General features: G+C 56.1%; 1 protein-coding gene across 1 annotated transcript; it reads right to left on the bottom strand.

Annotated features, from left to right (window-relative positions):
* Positions 1-1,415: 1,415 nt before the first annotated feature.
* On the bottom strand, positions 1,416-17,771 carry EMX1 (empty spiracles homeobox 1). The gene is made up of 3 exons (XM_025453552.3): positions 17,190-17,771; positions 11,151-11,335; positions 1,416-1,979 (listed from the first exon to the last, which is right to left on the bottom strand). The coding sequence occupies exons 1-3, from the start codon at positions 17,725-17,727 to the stop codon at positions 1,812-1,814; spliced, it is 891 nt and encodes a 296-aa protein (XP_025309337.1). The 5' UTR covers positions 17,728-17,771; the 3' UTR covers positions 1,416-1,811.
* Between the last annotated feature and the right edge of the window lie 2,380 nt (positions 17,772-20,151).

Consider the following 20,151-nt stretch of genomic DNA (forward strand, 5'->3'; position numbering starts at 1 on the left):
GGAGAGGCCAAGGTGGGAAAGAAGTAGGGGGTAGAGTGGAGGGCTTAGGAAGGGTGTGACACAGTCCTGCTTGGGTTCAAGGAAGAGAAACCTAGCCACTCTATGGAGGTCCTCCTTTGAAGGGGCCTCATCTTTGACACCCACACAAACCTCATTCTGTCTACCACTCCTTCCCTCCCCTCCCAACCCCCCAAGAGCCATGCACATTGCTTCCCAAGGGAGAAGAAACCTTGGCCCCGAGGTGGGCAGTCCTGGAGGAGAATGGATGGGGAGATGAGTCAGCTGTGTATGTGTTGGGTTCGAGGGGCCGAAGGCCTGAGTGCAGCAGATGTGGGCAGCTGGCTCAGTGGGTCTGCAGCTCGGCATAGGTCTGCTGGAAGGAGTCCAGGGAGCCAGGAGAAGTCCTGGACGTGGATGTGTGGCCCGGGAGGGCACAGTGAAGAGGCAGGAGGTGCAAGGACTGCCCCTATGGTGGGCAGGGGCAATGAGGCCAGGATGAGATGGGAGGACTCGGAGAGGCCAGAGGTGACAGTGTGAGAAGTACTGGGACTAAGGCAGGGAGGGGTGCGGGAGGGAATGGCCAGAAGATCGGAGGCGTGTAGGTGAAGCCAAACAGGAAGCAGCTGAGTTTGGCCCCCAGGGGTGGTGATGATTGGTGACTGGTGAGGTGATTGGCATTAGTGGAGAGTTGGGGAGCACGTGGGAGGTAAAGAAGTGAAGACAGGTCTGGATGTCATAAGGGAGAGGTTGTTAGGAATACAGGTTTTGCTTTTAAGGAAAGGCAAGGGGATGAGCAGAAGGGCTGGTGAACTAAAAGCTCAGTTGGGCCCTGCCTTGTTGCTCTTTCCTGACTAGAGACCCTGCGTCCCTGGGGACAGGTTGTAGGTTCAGCCTTACACCCATCTCGGAAGCTTTCATCTGCATAGGAGGGGTTCTCCGGGGATGGATGAACATCCTGGTGGGGCCAGGACCTGGGGCTGGGATAGTCAACTTCTGTGAATGGTGCTCTATCCCTTAGCTCCCAATATTCTCTTTTTTCTCTAGTTTCTCCTCAACTGGAGGAGCCACCAGAGTCTCTCAGTATGCAGAAGTGCACCGGTTCTCTCTCCTTAAAGCCACATGGCCCTGTTTCCCATTACTCTAAAAGCCTGGGAAGACCTGAACGTAGATAGCCTCCTTTAAGCCACAGGGTTGTCCTTCCCCATGTCCAGCCTCAGTGTCTCTCACTAGATAGCTGGAGCTGGAGCCAGGGTGGACCATCGACGAAGGAGAGAAGTTAATGAGCTGAGTCTCCAAGGCCCCACCCTGGGCTCCCGGGCACTGTACAAGCTTGGTCTGCCAGTCCCAGCTGGTCCCCAGAGCCGGAAGCCACCTCCCAGGCTCCCAGGCTCTGGGGGTGGAGCTGGATGCCCGTGTCATTAAGAGAGAGACTTTTATTATTCCCATAGGGAAGGGAGATACAAGGGGATCACTAAGAACTACAGCGAGGGCCTGGAAAATAAATTAAAACAGAAATGCATCAAAACAAACAGGAGATCGGAGAAGTGGAGAGTGGCTGGGAGGCTGCTGAGGCTGGCGGCCTGCCCAGGCAGGCGGGCTCTCCGAGGAGAAGGTGGAGTCCCGGGCCTCGGCCAGCCCGTTTCTTGTCCCTCTGTCAGTGGTGGCCCCAGGCTCCAAGCCCTGTGGGGCCGTGACTCGAGGCCTCCCTGAAGCCTGGCGGGGGAGCGGCCAGAGTCCAGCTGGGCCCACCCGGGGGGGCCTGGCCAGCAGCGAGCAGAGGCTCTGCCCTCCTGGATCCGTGGCTGCCCACCCTAGTCATTGGAGGTGACATCAATGTCCTCCCCGTTGGCCTGCTTCGTGGCGATGCGCCACCGGTTGATGTGGTGGGAACCTTTCTTCTTCTGCTCAGACTCCGGTCCCTCTTCTTCCAGCTTCTGCCGCTTGTACTTTGTCCTCCGGTTCTGGAACCACACCTTCACCTGGGCCAGGGAGGGAGGGGTAGAAGTAAGAAACACCCAGGAGGCCCCCAAGGGTAGCTACTGGGGCCTCGGCACCCAGGCTGAGCTGGGAGCCAGATGGGGAGACCAAGGCCAGGGTCCTCTCCTCTGGCTTGGTGCCACCTGCTGGGTCTGAAAGACTAACTTCCAGATGTGAAGGGGGTGGCGCAGGGAGAGGACACAGTGGGCCAAGAAGCGCCATCTTCTAGTCCCTCTGGCAAAGGAAAGGGAGCAGTCATGGAGCTGCCAAGCATCCGGTAGCCCGAGCACAGTAGATGGGAGGAATCCAGGCTCTGCAGCCCAGCACATTTCTAGAGAAGAGATAATAATTGCTCCTTTACGAGGTTGGGGTAAATAGTAAGTAGACGAACAGATGAAAAGTCATCGCATGAGTCCTCATGAGCCTCCCTTCAACCCCCGCTGCCCAGTCACCCCATGCTCTTTGCAGCGCAAAGAGGCAGAGTGGACATGGCTGCATAACCAGGAGGTGAGGTCCACAGCAAGAGCAGTGCCCAGGACAGCCAGGGCACTCCTAGGGTCACAGACCCCGCCACTCAAGGCTCCAACACCACCTAGGTCAGTCTGTTTCTCCAGGGGACCCTGTGAGCAATGTCAGGTGAAATAACCGTCATCCCCCATCAGAGGCTGAGCTGGGCAGGTAAGAAGCCTGGCCGCTCAGGTGGTAGCTACTCAGGGTAGTCTGAAATCCACCGATGGGGCCTCCTCCTCCTTAGACATAGGGGTGTCTGAAGCCCCACCTGGGGCAGTGCTCTAAGCTTCCTGCCCCCAAAGCACTGGCCTCTGCATCCCATCCAAATAAGGGAATAGGTGATATAGGAGAAATCGCAGGGTACAGATGTGAGCTCCTCTTGAACAGAGAAGGCTCCCCATTTCTGTGTCAGTCAGTGAGACTCCTGACGAGGGGAAAGTTCAAAAGCAGACAACTGTCTTCTGTGATGGGTGGTGGGGGCTTGGAGGGAGGGACAGGTCTACAATGCTATACCCACCTCCTCCAGGAAGCCTCCCCAGATTTAGTTGAATCTCTAATCACCCCTCACTTCTCCCACTTCCCCCAGCATTTGCTCAGTGTCCAGGATACAGCTTTTAACATCCTCTTGTGCATGATCTAGGAGGGCTACCCCAGCTCCCTAACTAGTCTTAGTGCTTGAGGACTGTGGAGAAAGCCTCACCCAGTCTGTCAACTCCTCCTGACCCTGCAGTTCTCTCCTTGCAGAGCCTTGCAGAGCCGTGCAGAGCCAGGCCATCCGCCCCATCCTCAGAGCTGGTGAAAGTGAGGCTGGGTGCTGATCCTTTGCTAAGTCCCTTCCCCACTCTGGGTTTAAGTCCCTCATTCATAGGAGAGAGGTTTTCTGGGGCCCTTGCAGCTCCAGGGCACCTCTTGGGCTTTTGCTCCAGAGGGTCCCTGTGGAAGGTTATGCAGAGATGGCAGGGTTACAAGACGTGGATGGTTTCCTGAAAACAACGGCTTATTTATATGGCAAGTAGGTGCTGTCAGCGACAGCTGGGTGATACACGGTGTTCTTGCTGGTGGTGAGGGTATGTTGTGAGTGTGGAATGATGATGAACACCTTGGTTTTGGCAGCAGCAGTGGCTGCTAAGGGAAGATCCTTGAACCCGGGGTGAGACCAGAAACAGTCCTCAGAAGACTCCCCAGTCCAGCGGCTAGTCCCTGAGAAGGGCTGAAAAGCCCAGGCCTAAGCCATAGAGCCAGGCAGTGGCAGCCAGTGGCAGGCCTGGCATCTGGGCCCAGGAAGGAGTTTCCTGCCCAAGACACTCTACCTTTGTACTACCCAGACACTATACCCTGTCCCGTTCCTGGAGCACAGCCAATCCAAGGCTTCCCCTAATAGGTCGGCCCTGCCCTTTGATTTTAGAGCACCAGAGGGACTTGGGTGAAGGCAGCCAGCCAGGGACAGGAAGAAATGAGGCACCTGGCCTTAGTAGATGGTGTCAGAGGAGATCTTCTTCCCTCATTTCTAGGGCAGGGTGCAAACCCATCGCCTGCATAGACAAGGGAGAATGGTAGACACTCTGAGTTCAAGACTTCTAGATTCCATAAATGCCTTTCCGTGGGCACAGGGCTGGCTGGGCCCTGGGTGATTCTCAGCACAACTACATGGCAGCCTGCCTGGCCCCCACTCCCTACCCTAGAGCCCCCTGACACTATGCCAGCCAGTAGGTGGGTGAGCTCCTGTGCACAGCATGTGCGTGACTCAGGCCTAGATGCGGGCTGGAGCAGCATTTCTGAGAGCCCACGGGGTTGGCCAAGGGCTAAGCACCCCCAGCCTAGTGACGGGGCAACCCTGGGAAGCTCTGGGCAACACCAGGGCCAAGGGCCCCTTTCTGCCCCTTCTCCCTCCCACACACACTCCTAAGTCTCCTTCTAGGAAAGAGACTTATCTGTAGTGGAATGGACCCTGCCTCCTCCCCTTGCCCCACAACACTGGCCCAAAGAAGCCAAGTCTCCAATGGTGGAACTCCAGGCATGGGATATGCTCTCAGGCAAGGGCCAGCTTCCTGGCACACCCAAATGAAAGGTGATGCTGAATATTTTCTCCATAAAAACAATTGGGGTCAAGGAGGCAACTTTCTAGAAACAGGGATGTAAACTGTCTCCCTCAGCAGACTGGCTATCCTGTGAACAGCCTTAGGCTGGGTGACCAGATGCTGTTTACAAAGACTGTAATAACAGGGGAATCTTATGACTTAATAATATCAGTGGAAATGGCAGGATGCAGTTTGGGCACAGTGTGATCACCACCATAGGAAAACAAAATGCATGGGGGGGAAAAAGACTAGAAGGAAACATACATAAAGTGTGGGTGACATTTCTTTCTTCTTTTCACTTTTCTGTCTTTTCTTTAATGTGTTACAGATAACAATTCATAGTTATTTTTTACTTAAAAGAATTGGGCTCTGAGTGTAGTAGGAGACAAGAGTCAACACGGAGCAGGGCAATCTGGGGTCACCCCAGAGCCCTCTCCCTAGAAGACAGAGGCCCTAGAAAGGAACCAGGTCATGTAGTGTGGCTACCAGCTCCGTGGGAGCCAGCTTTACCAGGGTCTGCTCCTTCTGCACCTGCCTCCCCGCAATACCCCCACACTAGACCCCAAAGACACAGTTGGGATATTGGCTAAAGGAACCCCCTCACCCATCCCCGACTTCTCTGGGTTTGGAGAGAGGTTCCCTGTGGTCTCTGAAGTCCCCATTTCACTGAACATCTTAGTTTTTCAGAGAAGCCAGATCCTTCCCAGATTCTCTATTTTTGCCTGAGTTACCTCATCTGGGGTACTCTTCCTTGGCCTTCAAAATCCTGCTCAGCTGTTCCTGGCCTGGACCTGCCCCACAGCCTGTTGTGCTTCCTTAATCATTTTCCGTTTCAGCAACAGTGACCCTAGCAGTGCATTAATTTGTGTACTTGAACCTCTGTCTCCTCATCAGGCTATGGGAACCTGGAGAACTCTACCCTAATGTCCCAGTGGGCACCTCCCAGTCTGTTCAGCAAGTTGGGCACAGGTGAAGTGACCTGGCGCTATGCTATTGGCAAGGGAGAACTAGGGAGCCCAAGAAAATCAATGGTAGGGGGACTGAGGTCTCATCAGAAAAGGGGTTTGGGAAGTGCAACTACTGGAGAGATGGGATTCTTTTTAGGCTGAGTACAGTGAACACTTCTACAACAGGGTCAAGTCTTAATTCTCCATGTTGTGGACTGGATTAACCACTTCCAGGGAGAATGTGGGGGAGAGAAAGAGACCTATTGTTGAGAGGCAGAAGGGTCCATATGAGTCAAATGAGATGAAGAAGATGCTGTGAATGAATGAATGAATTAATTAATTAATCAATATATTAGCGGACTGACGGATGTATGTATACAGTAATGACTGAAGGTATGCATGTATTAATGAGCAAATGAATGGACAGAGGAACTAACACACAAGCAAACTACAGCTCCATCCAGCCAAGTATTTCGGACTTTACTTTTGAATAACCTGCTGTTTGAATGACCCAGATTTGTACCCCTTTGTTTCTACTAGTCCCCAACTTTAGCCCACCCCAAAGGGAAGAGTCTGTGGCTCCTTCCTGCATACTTTCAGGAGAATACTTCTCGAGGAGTTCAAACACCCTATCATACCCCTCTCTGCTGGAGATCCATTTCCTATTATTTGAGCTACTCCCACTCTCAGGGTCAAACCCAATGTCATGCTAGGCTCAGCCCTCACCCCACCAAACTGAGGCCATCTCTGACTCACCATCAAGCATAGCCTAAATCTCCCTAAGCCTTCTTATCCCCTCTGTCAGACCATCCTGGATGCTTGCCCTCACTCTCAGAGAGATGTCACAGATTCATTTGCCTCCTCAGGACAAGGCCCTAAAGAACCACTCCAGTCTCTCTTACCTCCCCTGCCCTGTCCTGCCTCCCACTGGACTCCTGGAACTTGAGTGATGCAGAAATCCTTGGAGAAGAGATGAATCCATTTCAGAACCCACAGTGAGCTAACAAAGGCTTCTTGACCTTTCCCTAAAATTCAAGTCATTTGGATATCTCCTTTTCATCTATCACCTAAAAAGCAAAGCTTTTCAGAGCGGGAATGGACCCCAAGAAGTCTCCTTACCAATGCCGCTGGGGGAAAAACCCATAGGCAGGTAACCATATACTCCTTCTTTCTAAGACCTCCCCACCTGTTCTTGGGCCCCAAGATGGTGGCCAAACTTGACAGCCCCTGCTCTGTTTTAATCCACCCACTTCAAATCCTCCCCTTCCCACCAACCTAGAATCCTATGCATCCCTCCAAGCTCTCTGGGCCTGAGGTCTTTTGGGAAACTTCCACCCATGCAGGTCTCCCCTCACTTTCTTCAGCCCACAGTGTGACTTCAAGGAGACTCCAGTCACTCATCCTGTGCATGTTCTGCAAGTATGCACACTTTACATTTTACCCCCATCGCTAAATGAGGAATCTCCAAGCTTTCCCTCATAGCTCAACTGAACTCAGAGCCAGAGAAGGTGAAGAAAAACCTGCTGAACTGTTCAGAACAGGAGGGGCAGCTGGAAACAGTGACCAACAGTCAGCCTGGAGCAACCAAATGCTTTCTCCATTCCCCATAAAAATAACGTGCCACCCCACACATGCACATAAGCACCTGAGCTGCATTCTACACCAAGTGTATATATGATATCCACCTGAGCTTTGGGCATCAATCACACTGCCTGTATGTGGCCCACATTGTAGCACATACATGTTAGACACACCCATTACACACACACACACATTCACTTTCACTCACAGCTCTGATCTGACCCAAATCTGGGTCTGCCTCACGAGAGCTGAAACTTAGATGGACATCATCCAGTCTTCCAGGTCAGACTCTGAGGCTGCACCATAGACAGCAGTGAGGAGCGAGTAATCAGTCAGAAAGGAGAACCAGCCCTTTCTCAAGACCGCTCCCTCCACTTCCTGGATTGACCTGTGGCCATCCCAGTATAAATACCCAACTCTCAACCAAACATACAAACCTGCCTCCACAAAGAAGTTCAGGGTGCCCTCCTCCCAACACTCCGTACTAAAGCTTTGAGCATACAGAGACCCCTGAGCTCTGGGTTAAGATCCACACAGTGATTTCCTTAACCCTCACAGAAGTTTTATCCATGAACTGGTGGATAAAACTAGATCATATAAATTAAAGTGCAAGAGAAAGACAGAAAACAGAGGGACAGGGAGGGGCCGGTGACTACGGAAAGCAAGGGAAACAGCTGAGAAGTTAACGCATGGATATGTGTACAATCAAAAGAAATTTGCCTATTCGTTGAATACATGTTTATGGAGCATCTACTCCTTGCTCCTCACTGAGCTGGACCCTAGCATAGGGAGAGAAGGAGGAACGCTTGACCTCTGGCTCCCAGAGCTGACTTGTTCATCACCCAGAGAGCTGTTTTAAGTACATTTCCTGGATCCTATCCTGGAACTCCTAAGAGAATCTCCTGAATGGGGGTCTGGGAATCTGCATTGTAAGATTTCTTTGGGAGATAGATCTAGCCAGTCTACAGAATGACATTTGGACATGGTAGATGATTTAACAACAGCAAAGTCCTGTGCATATTATGATACATGGGAGATGTGCTGTGAGCTCTGAGAACTTGGAGGAAGCATCATATAGAAACAGAAGCGGAATATAGATGAGCCAGAAACTCAGGGGGCTGGAAAGAACCACGGAGTTCGTTTCATTAAATCTTACAGATACAGCAACTGAGGCCCAGAAAGAAGATAAAGGGAGAGCTGATGACGTGATAGGTAAGCACTAGCAGACATATGAATATGCTGTCAGTAGCTAACTAGACCTATAGAGATGGAAGCTTGAGATGGATGGTAGATACACAGAAGAGAAAGCAGAATAGGTGATAAGGCAATAATAAACAGTTGGATAAGTGAGAGCTATTGTTAGGAAGAAGAAGATTGTAATCAATAGAAAATAGGAAATATAAATTAACCTGCTTTGGAGCGGCAGTTTAATGAGCTCAGACAGAAGTACGTTGCTAGATATAAAACAGCTATCTGTGCAGGATGGATCAGAGAGCTCCAAGAGACAAATGCAGACACTGACAGCAGAAATCGATGGCAGGGGGCTGACGGCAGACACGCGCTTGACAAATAGCCAGGAGCTGGAAATGACAGGTAAGCTTGCCCAGAAAATACTGCAAGATAGGTGATTCGTTAGTAATATAGCCTAAGTCCAAATGATAAGTTTACAAGAGGGACAGAAAGACAGCTATGATGATGATGGACACCGGGTATGGCAGAAGGAACTCTGGACTACTCAGGACGCCCAGGTAAGGGGCTTATTGTAACACTAACTTGACATACTACTTTAAACAGAGGGAAGGGAAAGACTGGGGATGAGAATCAACATTATTTGAATTCCTTTTGGAAGTCTTTGATCTTTAAACAATCTGTTTCCCAGGTGAGAAAACCAGAGCTCAGAGAGGTTGAGTAACTCGCCCAAAGTCACACAGGCAGTCAGCAAGGGGAAAGATAATGAAATCCAATTTGCCTGCCTAGGGAGCCCTGCCCAATCCATCTCTATCTCAGAGCCCTAACCTGGAAAGACAAACCTCTACAGGGATGTGTCTCAGGCTCAAACCTCCCAGAGTTCTATTGTTTTTTGTTCTATATGCTAAAACCAGCACATCTATAGATACAAGATTAGACATGAATTTTGGTAGTTAAGCTGGATATATTACATTATTCCATCGGGTTTTGTTTTAGATATTTTTGAAACATAATAAAAAACGAAGGAAACAATCATTACATTTACTAACTGGCATTGTTGGGAGCAAATAGGCAGCTAGATTCGGTTTGAAAGAAAGTTAATTAAAAATGCTCTTACTGAGCTAAAAAACCGAAAGTTTAAAAACAATGACATTATTTCAACAAGTGTTAATCTGTGGGTGGGAGGATTATAAACCATTTTGTTTTCTTACACTTTTGCAATTAAAATTTAATAACTAATACTTTTTAAATGATGTTAACTATAAACACCATTCTTTAATTGATGCTTTGTTTTAGACAACAATTTTAAAACACGGTTTGCCAGGAGGGAACGGAGTATTATTTTATTAACCTGGGTTTTTTTTTTTTAGCATATATTTCTTTAAAACATTTTAAAAACTAACTCCGCTGTGTTGTAAGCTTTATCTGTGCAGTTAGAACAGCCCAGCTAGCAAATCTGAAAAAGCACAGGTCCTGCAGAGGCGTGATTAAATGGGGCATCAGACAGATAAGACGACAATAGAAACCAAAATAGGACGCTTGGACTGGCGGGTGATGCTGGCCAAGGGAGCTGGGGAAGCATTTAGGGTCTGGACCCCCCCCCCCCACTGAGCCCCCTTCACTACTCGTGGAAAGCCCCAGGCTGCCCTCCCCCCGCCAGGCACCTCCTCCGAGGTCCTGGACTAGGAAGGAAGATGGTGGTATAGTGGAGACCTGACCAGCAAGAAAGGGGAGAGGCTGATAAAAAGCGGGCGGGGTGGGAGCCGCTGCGAGGGCAAGTGGACCTTTCTCATTTGCAAATCTGGGAGCTGTGAGGGCTGGATGGGAGTAAGGTCTCCCGAGGCCCATCCAGACACCGAAATCCACCTCCAGGGCAGCAGCCAGCCCCTACAGCACGTCCTACTCCCTGAGACCAAGAGCTTAGGCGGTGCTTCCAGGCAGCATTTATTTATGGCAAAATCTTTACTTACAATAAACCCAAATCTGCCTCCCTATGACTCCAATCTAGTTCTTTAAATCTTTTTTCCCCTTAATTATCTATCATAAAAATGCTACGTGGTAACCACAATTTCCCCCAGTACAAAACCTCTCCACACCTTGGGAGTTTGTTCCCTCCCCAACTCAACAGCCCTTTAAGTGTCTGAATACAGTCCCAGAATCTACTTTCCCACCATTCCCAGGTTCCTCACATGTCTGTGTGCCCAGACACCAGTTTCCAGAGCCCTACCAGCCTGCCTGCGCAGAGATCAATGCCACCCTCGGACCCCAAGCAGGGCTGGCCCCTTCCTGGCTAATCTCCTCTGCTTTTGATGTTGGTAGCCTGAGGCTTTCTCCCCACAGCACATCCGCTGGTGGGCAGCCCAGGCCTCCCCCAGCTCTGCCCGTGAACAGCAGCAGGGCCGGTACGGGAAAGGCCCGGGCGATCCACAAAAGCGTGAGCACCCCAGAGGAGCAGCGGGAGAAGAGCTGCTGTAACCACGGGGCTGAGACGGCTCCCGGGGACACTAGGACAGCTCGGGAGCGGCTGTGGCGACCGCCTCCCCGAGATATCCCGGCACCTCCCATGGGCTCGGGGAGCAGGCCAGGTTGTGGTTAGATTCCAACCTCCCGGTGTGTCCTTAGTGCTTGACAGAGGTCCCTGCGGCCTCGCCGAGGCCAACCCCAGCGGGAGGGAAGGGGCTCTAGAGACCAGCTTTGCGGGAGGGCCGCGGGGCGGGGGGCGGTGGCTTGTGGAACTGGCTGGGACGGAGCCTCGGGGAGGCCGGCGGGGGGCGGGGGTAGGGTGAGACTCGGGCCCCTCCTGCACCTGCCCGCCCCCACCTCCACCTGGGCGCGCGGGCAGAGCGCGGGCCGGCGCGGTGGTTATTACCTGCGTCTCGGAGAGGCTGAGGCTGCCGGCCAGCTGCTTCCGCTCGGCGCCCACCACGTAGTGGTTCTTCTCGAAGGCGCGCTCCAGCCGCAGGAGCTGCGAGGGCGAGAAGGCCGTGCGGATCCGCTTGGGCTTGCGCGCGAAGGGGCCGTGCAGAAGCAGCCCGTCCTGGGGCACGTCGCTCGCTGCGGCCGCGCCGCCGACGGCAACACAGCAGGTATAGACAGAGAGAAGGGGCGCCGTGAGCCGCAGCCCGGCCGCCCGGGCCGTCCCGCGGGAGCCGGCCGAGCCCAGCCCTCTGGCCCCGCTCGCAGGCGCCCTCGGCTACCCTCTCCGATCCTGGACTCCCGCCCCCGCTTCTCCCCTTCCCCTGGGGCCGACGCTTCCTGGAGTCCGCTCCTCTCTCCTCCCGAGTGCTTCCCTAGGTCCAGAGCTACCCCGTCGGTCGCCGGAGGCGGGGAGTAGCTGAGCTGCAGATCCCTGGGTTAGGCCAGGAGGGCCCGGGCCTAGCGAGGCGCCCGCCGGCCCCAAAGCACAGCGCCTGGAGCAGCGGAGCCGCGGAAGGGGCTGGGGGGTGAGGGGGTGGGGGTGGGCAAGGTCCCTCCTGAGCTCTCTTTGTCCACTGACCCTGTCCTAGCTCCCTCAAAAAGGGCCAAGAGTAGGGACCGGGCTGGGTGTCAGGAAGGTGACAAGGGCAACAGTGAGGCTGCTAAGCACCCTCATGCCAAACACATTTTCAGGAAGTAGAAGGTACCCAAGGCACGCTCTTTTCACACCTGTTTAAACCAGCCTTGCAGCTAGATGCTCAGGCTGCTAGCCCTTTGAAAATTCCTGCCAACCGACCCAGGCTCTACCTTGCTAGTGGTAAAAAATAGGCTAGCCGCTAGCCCAAGGTCCAGGCAACACCTGAAGGTCTGAGGTCAGGCTTTTCCTTCCCCCTTTCCCACCTCTCTCCCCCAGAAGACTCCTCCTGCTCTCTGGTGGGAAAAGGCCTTGCTTCATCCCTGAATAGTCCCGTGCTGAAGAAACACGTGTATAAATATCTAGATGTCATCTTTCTCTCTAATATATATAGATATAGATATATTGGTTTCTGCATGGGCGTGTGTAAATATATGCTCCAGCCTCCCTACTGTCTTTTTCTCCCATCTACCATACAAGATTTTCAAAGAGTGTGATTGTCCCTTGGCAAATGTTGGCCATCATGGGAACTCAGCTCCTACAGGCAGGAGGAGGGGCTGACACTGGGTTGGATGCCAGGGTGGTTAGGTCAGGAACTACAAAAGCCAAAATAAGCTTCCACCCACAGCCCTACTCTCCATAAACCCCCCACTAGGCCTTCACACAATCACACAATCTCTGGCTTGGTTGCACATGCTATCAGACTTGAAACAGGCCCTGATGTCACCCATGGATTCTCATGCAGTGGCACATATCATGACCCCTGAGCCACTGACAACGACGAAGAGCCCTAGATGGAATGTTTTCACATGGTTAGCTGTTGAGATTGACTGGTCCAATTAATTTCTTCAGAGATGGCCACTGGTTTTACCCTATTTGATGTGTTGTTCTGTTCAAGACAATTGTTTGGATTTCAGTGGAGATCTCCCATCTCTGGAAACACCTCTCTAAGTGAAATAAGGGCACATAATTGAGATGCTATTGCTAAAACTCTCCTGGTAACTTCATGTCCCTCTGGTGGTGGAAACTGACTGGCATTACTTTCTCCAAGTCCTTCGGCTTCTTTGGGCATTTACACAGGTGAACTTTATTGCTGGGGTTTCCTGTTAAGCGAGGTGGCTAGAGGGGAGATGAAATCCCCTGACCATCACTTTTCTGTTTCAAGTGGCTGGATCTGTGCAGCTACAAAAGGGGGGTGGCATCACATCATGGGGAGATGGAGGGGCACCCTGCCCAGTAGGTCCTTCAACGTGGGGGCCTGGTGATGGTGGAGGGGACAGATGATCACAGGAGGTGGTCTGGCAGACAGGAGTTAAGAAGGAATGAAAGGAGGAGCCTGATCCAAGTAGGAATAAGAATTAAAGTCCTAAGTGGGTACCAGTGTGATAGGCCACAGAAAGGTGGACTAGGTGGGGGCGGGGGGGGGGGGGGGGAAGCAAACACTCTTTGTTGAGGTTAAATCGCTTAAAAAGAAAAAAAAAAACAGCATTGTTCTGGGCCTGGGTGAAGTCCCAATAGTGTTTTCCTCTGCACAAGTGAGCTGGACAGAGAGAAGGCCTTGCTCTATCCCAGAGTTCACAGGGTTTGGCCTCAGCAACTCAACTAGCCCAGGCTGGTTAAATGTGAGGTGGCAGCCTGGAGAGACCCTGTAGGTGGGAGTAAATGGGGTGCAAGGGGTGTCAAGGGCAGTCTGTGGCTGAGTGAGCAGGCCTGCAGTCTGCCTCCGTGTGTGTGTGTGTGTGTGTGTGTGTGTGTGTGTGTGATTTGATGACTGTTTTGTAATTCTGGGACTGTGTGTTGGTCACTTGTGTGGTGGAGTTCTCTGTGTTTCTCTATAAAACCAAAGTGGAGGATGGAAGCACCAAGCATCTCTGTCCTTCTGACATACACACATCCCTTTGCCTCAAGTCTGGCTATTTTAGGAAAAGCTAGGTTGCTTTGGTTTATTATAATGTCCTGCCGGGGCAGATAGAATGTATCCTTCTATCTATGTCCACATGTATGTGCAGAAACACGGACAGGGGTTCTTCTGACCCACCCATGAAGAAGCAAGGGGCAGGAAAATGACTCAAGATACTGAAAAGTGATGACACAGTTGGATTTCAAAAGAAGCAAGGCTTTTCCCTGTAAGGAAGAGGTGGTTTCCCGCAAAACTAACCATCGGGACAAACGGATCAATAGCTCTGTTTCTGTATGGACAGAATGATGCCTTAGGTGCCTATGCTGGCACCCACGATGGGTAGGGGCCTCAACAATCCGTCTACAGCTTCCGTTTCCCTTAACTGGACCACAAGAGCAGAACAAGCTTGGGGCTGGGGCCAGTGTGGCCTGTTTCCAGGCACTGTGGGAGTGGGCGTTCAGTTTCAGACAAGGATGGGGGGAAGAGTGGAAGGAGGCTGACTTAGCCTTCCCTGGAGCCAGGAGGAACTGAACCCCACCCCGCTTTCCTCCAGCCTCTCAATGCGGGTCCTTTCAAGGCAAAGACTGGCAATAGAAAATCCCAGGTCTGAAGTGGCTGGAAGTGGGAGCCAGGGATCCGAAGCGCCGGGCTAGCCGCTGCGCTCGCTCCTGGAGAGGCCGCGGCCGGCCGGGGGGCTCGAGGTCGGCCGGCTGGGCGGAGGAGCCCGGGGCGACGGGTGGGAGAGGCCGGCCAAGCTGCGGAGATGGCCTCGTTCCCCCTCCTCCTGCCGGAACAAAGGCGCCCTTTGAAGTACCGGCCCATTACCGACGCCGATTCCTGCGGGTTGGGGCTTCCCCGGGGCCCCCTCCGGACGCCGTTCCCGGGTCTGGAAAGTTGCCGAGTCCGGGGGAAATGGCACCGAAGTGCGGCCCGGTCCCCGTCCCCGCCGGCTCCTCCCCTTCAGGCCTCGGGGGCCAGCGGCTTCGGGATCCCGCCGCCTGACCCGGGCCACCCGCGCGGGCTCGTCCTCTTCCACCGCCGGGCTCAGCGGAGGAGCCGCCTCCCCGCGCGCCGGCCCGCGCTGCCGGAGGGCGCTGCGCCCGGAGCGCAGACATGTTCCTTTTCGTCCGTGTAGGGTTTCGTTGCTTGCATTAAAACGGGGCTGAAATGAGCATCGAAGAGACCCGGTTCTCTAGAAAACACGGCGCCGGAGGGCCTGGGACGGCTCGGCCCGCAGCCCCGAGGCCTCGCTGTGACCGCAAGGCTCGAGGCTGCCGGGGCGCGCACGGCTCCGCCGCCACCAAGACCGGACCCAAAGCCGCAACGTCTCGGGGTCGGAAAAGCCCTTCCGTGTCCAACGGATTTCCGAGTTCAAAAATGCGGCCACGCACGGCTCCATCTCCGTGTCCAGACACGGTTCTTGAGAGAGAGAAAAAATCCAACCGTTTTTGCAACTCGACAACGTGCCCGCCGGGACTGATGGCTCAGGGAGCCGCAGCAATTTCTGAGAAGGTTTTTCGGAGAATTCATCCGGCCTCGCCGGGCTGGGAACGCTCTCAGAGCCGGAGCCGGAGCAGTCGCGAGGTGTCCCCGGCCCTCGGCACCCCGCGCCGGCGGGGACGAGGCCAGAGGCGGGAAAAGCAGACGGTGGAGCAGTCCACAGTGAACCAGCGGGGCGCCGGGTCCGAAGCCAAGGGCGCAGCCGGGAGGCCAGCTCCGGAGGAGCAGAGAGTCCACGGGACTTAGGACCGGCCCTGCCCTGCCCTCTCCTCGGAGCCCCTGTCCCCGCACCAGCCTCCTAACCACAGGTCCCCCTACTGCCCCGGCCCGACGGTTCAAAAATAGCCCGGGACTCTCAGATCAGCCCACGGGTGCCAGATTTTGAGACCCAGGCAGGGCTGGGCCCATGGAACCTCGAGGTGATTCAGTTTTGAATAAAACTTCATTTATAGCAGTAAACAATGATTGTAATCGACAGGTTTCTTGCCTAAAGCGCCTGACACCATAGACTCCCTCCCTTGCGTCGCCCCCCCCCCCCAATGATTTTGGGAAAATCTTTGGAATCCCAGGGGGGAAAAGTCTGCCCACAAAAAAATTCTTGTTCAAGTAATTACATTCTTTTTATTTTGTGGGATCTGCTGGGTCAGTATCTACTGGTCAGATGGAACTAAGCAAATTGACAAATTGGACCAGGAAAGCCATTTTCCGTGAAACAGTTCAGCAGCTACAGCCAACACCTCAAAAGATCATTTTTCTTCTGTTATCTAAATAATGGTACCAAACATCTGGTTTACTTTGACTGTGTAGACCACGGTTTATCCTCAGACTGTGTAGAGACCATGGTTTATCCTCAGATTAGGTTGGCAGCTGAAGCTCTAGCTCTATCCTTTTCATTTGTTTCACTAAAAAGCGGGCTACCTAGCTCTGAGGCATGGAGGCTCAAAAGGCTGAGGTCCAGTCCCGTCTACAGTAACAAAATAAAACTGGAAAGTAAAGCAATTACTGCACAAATTAAGGCCATTCTTAAAAAAAAAAAAAAAGACATGAAAAGAGAAACAAACTTTAACAAATTCAAGGAAGAAAACGAACTCCAACAAATACAACTCTCTTTCCTTCGGGAAAGTCAGATAATTGAAACGTGTGTGCGCGCGTTTGTAAGGCCAGTGGGGGATCTTCATTAGCAAATTGCCCGGTGAAGACACGGGAGCTCCACTTGCTACGACCTTAAAAGCCCTCTGCCCCCGCCCCCTGCCTGAGAGGACTGCCGTGGGTCCCGCAGCAGCCGGGTGGGCTCCCAGAGTCGGCGCAAGGAGGAGGAAGCCGGCTGCTATTGCAAACCTTCCCGACCCTAGGTCCCAGAGGCACTTGTGACTTGAAGAAGTCGGATCGAGGTTGCTGGGAAACACCCCAAGACGGTGCAGCACTCCACAGTGAACATTAACTCTCCAGTTTGCCCTCCCCGCTGCCCCTTCTCTCCGCAGACCCGGGGCACGCAGGTGGACTTTACCCTGCTCGGACGCGCCAGAGGGCAGATATCTGGGAACTGGTGGTGGATGTGCGAGCGAAGTAGGTAGGGTCCCAGGTCCAGCCCGGGCAGAGGGAGGGGGCGGTGGGCGCTGCGCACTCTGGGCTGGGACCCGCTCAGCAGGGAGAGATTCCAGCAGGCCGCGGGCAGGATCCGGAGAGGCACCAAGGATGCGCCCGGGCTTGGCGTCCGAACCCGCAGCGTTTCCGGGAAAGCCTGGAGATCCCAACCTGGCTCTCGGGGAGGGAACCCAACGCCGCAGAAGCGCGAACGGATCCCGCGCGGCTACTCCCTGCTTGGGAACCGGCCTCTGCGGACCCACAGCCTTGTTTCAACAACTTCTGAACAGCCCCGCGCGCCCCCGAGCCTCCCCCGCGCCCCCGCAGCGCCGGCGCTGGCCGGCCGCCGGAGCGGGCACAGCATGGGCACTCACCCTGGAAGCGGTGGCCGAAGAAGCGGTTCCGCAGGACCCAGGGGTAGAAGTGCAGAGGGTCCCGGTGCTGGGCGCCGAAGAAGGAGTGCGGGGGCTGCAGTGGGGAGGCGCCCAGCTGGTGCGCCGGGTGCACGGTCAGCGCGGGGTGGTTCATGGCCTCGGGGAACACAAGCTCGGGCCCACCGTAGAGCGAGCGGCCCGCGCCCGCGGCGGCGGCGGCGGCGGCGGCGGCGGCGGCGGGGAAGCCGCTCACGAAGGCCGCCTCGGCCGCGCCAGGGTGAGGGTAATTGAGCGCCGTGGGCCGGAGTGGCTCCTCCGAGGCGGCCGCCGCCAGGGGATGCGAGCCGGCGCCGCCGCCGCCAGTGCCCCCGCCGGTGCCGCCGTCCTTGGCTACCAAGGACTCGATGGTAAAGCCGCGCTTGGCTGTGGGCTGGAACATGGTCGCGGTCGCCAGAGCCGAGGGAGGCAGCCGGGCTCCGGGGAGCGCTCCGCGTCCTGGCGCCGCCGCCGTGCGGGGTGTGCACCCAGCCAGGCACATGCACACACACCAGCACCCCTCACCTCCCCCGCCCGCCCGCCCGCGCTCAGACCCTGCCGGCGAGCCAGGCGCGGAGAGGCGAGGGGCGCGAGAGCAAGCGAACGCGGAGTCTGGCCACGGCGCGCGGCTAGGCGCGCCGGCCTCGGGGGCCGAGCGGGCAGCTCCCGGAGCGGGCACTGGCGCGGCTTCCCGGCGGTGCTGCGAGCTGCCTCCACGGCCTGGGGGCTGAGCCCGGCCCCCTCCCTCCCGAGTCCGGCCAGGACCGACCCCCGCCCCCGGTCCGCCCAGCACTGCCCCGCTCAGCCTCGGCCGCAGCGCCGCGAGGCGCGACTTAGCCAGCACCTGCCCCGCGCTCGCCCATTGGCCGCCGCTCACCTGCCCCAAGGTGGGGGGCGGGGCGGGGCGGGGCGAGGGACGGCGGGTGGGGAAGGAGCCAGCAGTCGGAGGCAAAAAGCGGACTGGAGCCTTTGCCGGGCTATCTAGGCCTCCCCCTACCCCCCATCGGCCCCTAGCCTCAGGCTCCTCCTCGCGTCTCTGTCCTTTAGCTGAGTCTGGCGACCGCCCCGACCGTCTCGGCCCACGCGGGAGCCGAAGAGGGCGTCCGAGGGGCTTGGGGCTTGGCAGAAACTCAAACCCCACTTCCCGATGTGTAACTCAGTTGAAGCCTCTCCAATTCATCCTGGGATGTCGGTTCGCTTCTCAGGCAACTTCGATCCGAGTGGAGGGAGGGTGGTTTTTGCCCAATAAATACGTTCTCCGATAACCAGGTCACTGCTCCCCCGGCCTCCGGGACCCTCCCGCTCACCGGGTCTGAAAGCCGCGGCCTTGTTCGTGGGGTTTCGCGTTTTCTGAGTGTTACGGGGGGGCAGCTCCATACGGGGGACGCCCGACTCCTTTCACGAGGGGCCAGGCCCAGGACGGCGCTAGCGGAGTGGTCACTTTGCACACTTCAAGCCGCAGATCCGGATTCGGAAGCACCTCCTTGGCCCAGCCGCGGCCGCCGCGCCCTTGCTCACCCCGGGAAGGCCGGCGTCAGCACAGGGCGATCTGCTGCTTTGCTCACCTTCTCCGGCCGTGGGGCTCAGGTGCAGGCGGGCCGGGCCAGGCCCGGGCCTCGGGCCTTAACTTGGAGCTGGCCGAGCAGTCGACCCTGTCTCCAAGAATACACACCTGCCATCCCGGGAACGCAGCGGCCGCCTGGCCTCCCCGACCCTCACCTTCCACCTGCGGCCGCGGAGCAGCGGACGACCCTGCTCCGTCAGGTGTCCACGTCTTGCAACAATTTCCCGGGGTTGAGAGGGTGAGGAGAACCAGTACTCCGCAAACTTTTTCACCGGGGCCTTCCAGGCCGCAGGAAACGGCGCAGCGAGGCCTAGGAGGGCGCGGGGCGGTGGCGGGCAGGCTGGGACCCGGACCCGCCAGCGCACTGCGAGGAGGGGAAGGCCGCGCGCTGCGCTCCCTGGCCGCCGCCGGGTCGGGGTGGGTCGCGGCGGCCGGCGGCGCGGATGCGGGCTGGGCCTGCCGGCGCCCTGAGGCCAGGGGTGCGGCGCGCCGCGTGCCGCGTGACTCTGCAGGGACTCCAGGCCGGGTCTTGGGAGCGGCCCGCCTGAGCGCCGGGAGCCCTGGTCCGGGGGAGCGCTTCGGGCGCCCTCGTCGCCACAAAGCGGGTTAAAGTCTATTTTCCACTCGACTGCTCCGAAAAGCCCCCGCGCGCCGACGCCGTTCCGGCCCCCTTGGGCGAGGTGGGGAGGGGGCGGCGAGAGGGGGAGGTGGGGCGACCGCACCCTGCAGCCCTTCGCGCCCCGGGCAGCCCGCGGCCGAGCGCGGCCGAGCCCCGGCAGACACGCCCGCGGGGGAAATCGTTACCGAGTCCGCGGCGAGCGCCTGTGCCTCTTTCGCAACCTCCTCGGCTCTTTTTGGTTCTGTGTCCTGGCCTCTCCCTCCGGTTTCCGTCTCAGGCTGTCTATCCTCGCCCCTGTCTTGCTGCTCCACCCTCCACCCCGACTTTTCATTTATTTCCACCCCCCCTCCTCCGACCTTGCCCCAACCTCGGTCCTGGAAAAGGGGAAGCTCCGCCGAGAGGAGACCTGAGGGGGCCACAGCGCCAAGGGCGCGAGGGCGCAGAGCCAGGCAAAGACACAGCTCCCGGAGAGGTTCGCTTTATATAGAAGGAGATGCCTGGGTATTTTGTTGGAGCAAGATCCCCGCGGGGACGCGGGTTCAGTTGGATGAGCATTGCCTGGGCCTGTGCTCTGCGGCGACAGGGGGCTGCCGAGGAGAACACACGAGTCGAGTCGGAGCAAGTTTAACCCTGCCCGGGGCCTTGCGCCCCTAGCCGGAGATGAACCCCATCTGTGCAGCCGCAGGCCCTCGTCTCCTACCCCGCCGCGAGGCTGGACATTGGCCACGAACTCGCCAAACTGG

This window comes from Canis lupus, chromosome 17 (assembly GCF_003254725.2).
Source record: "Canis lupus dingo isolate Sandy chromosome 17, ASM325472v2, whole genome shotgun sequence".
Taxonomy (NCBI): domain Eukaryota; kingdom Metazoa; phylum Chordata; class Mammalia; order Carnivora; family Canidae; genus Canis; species Canis lupus.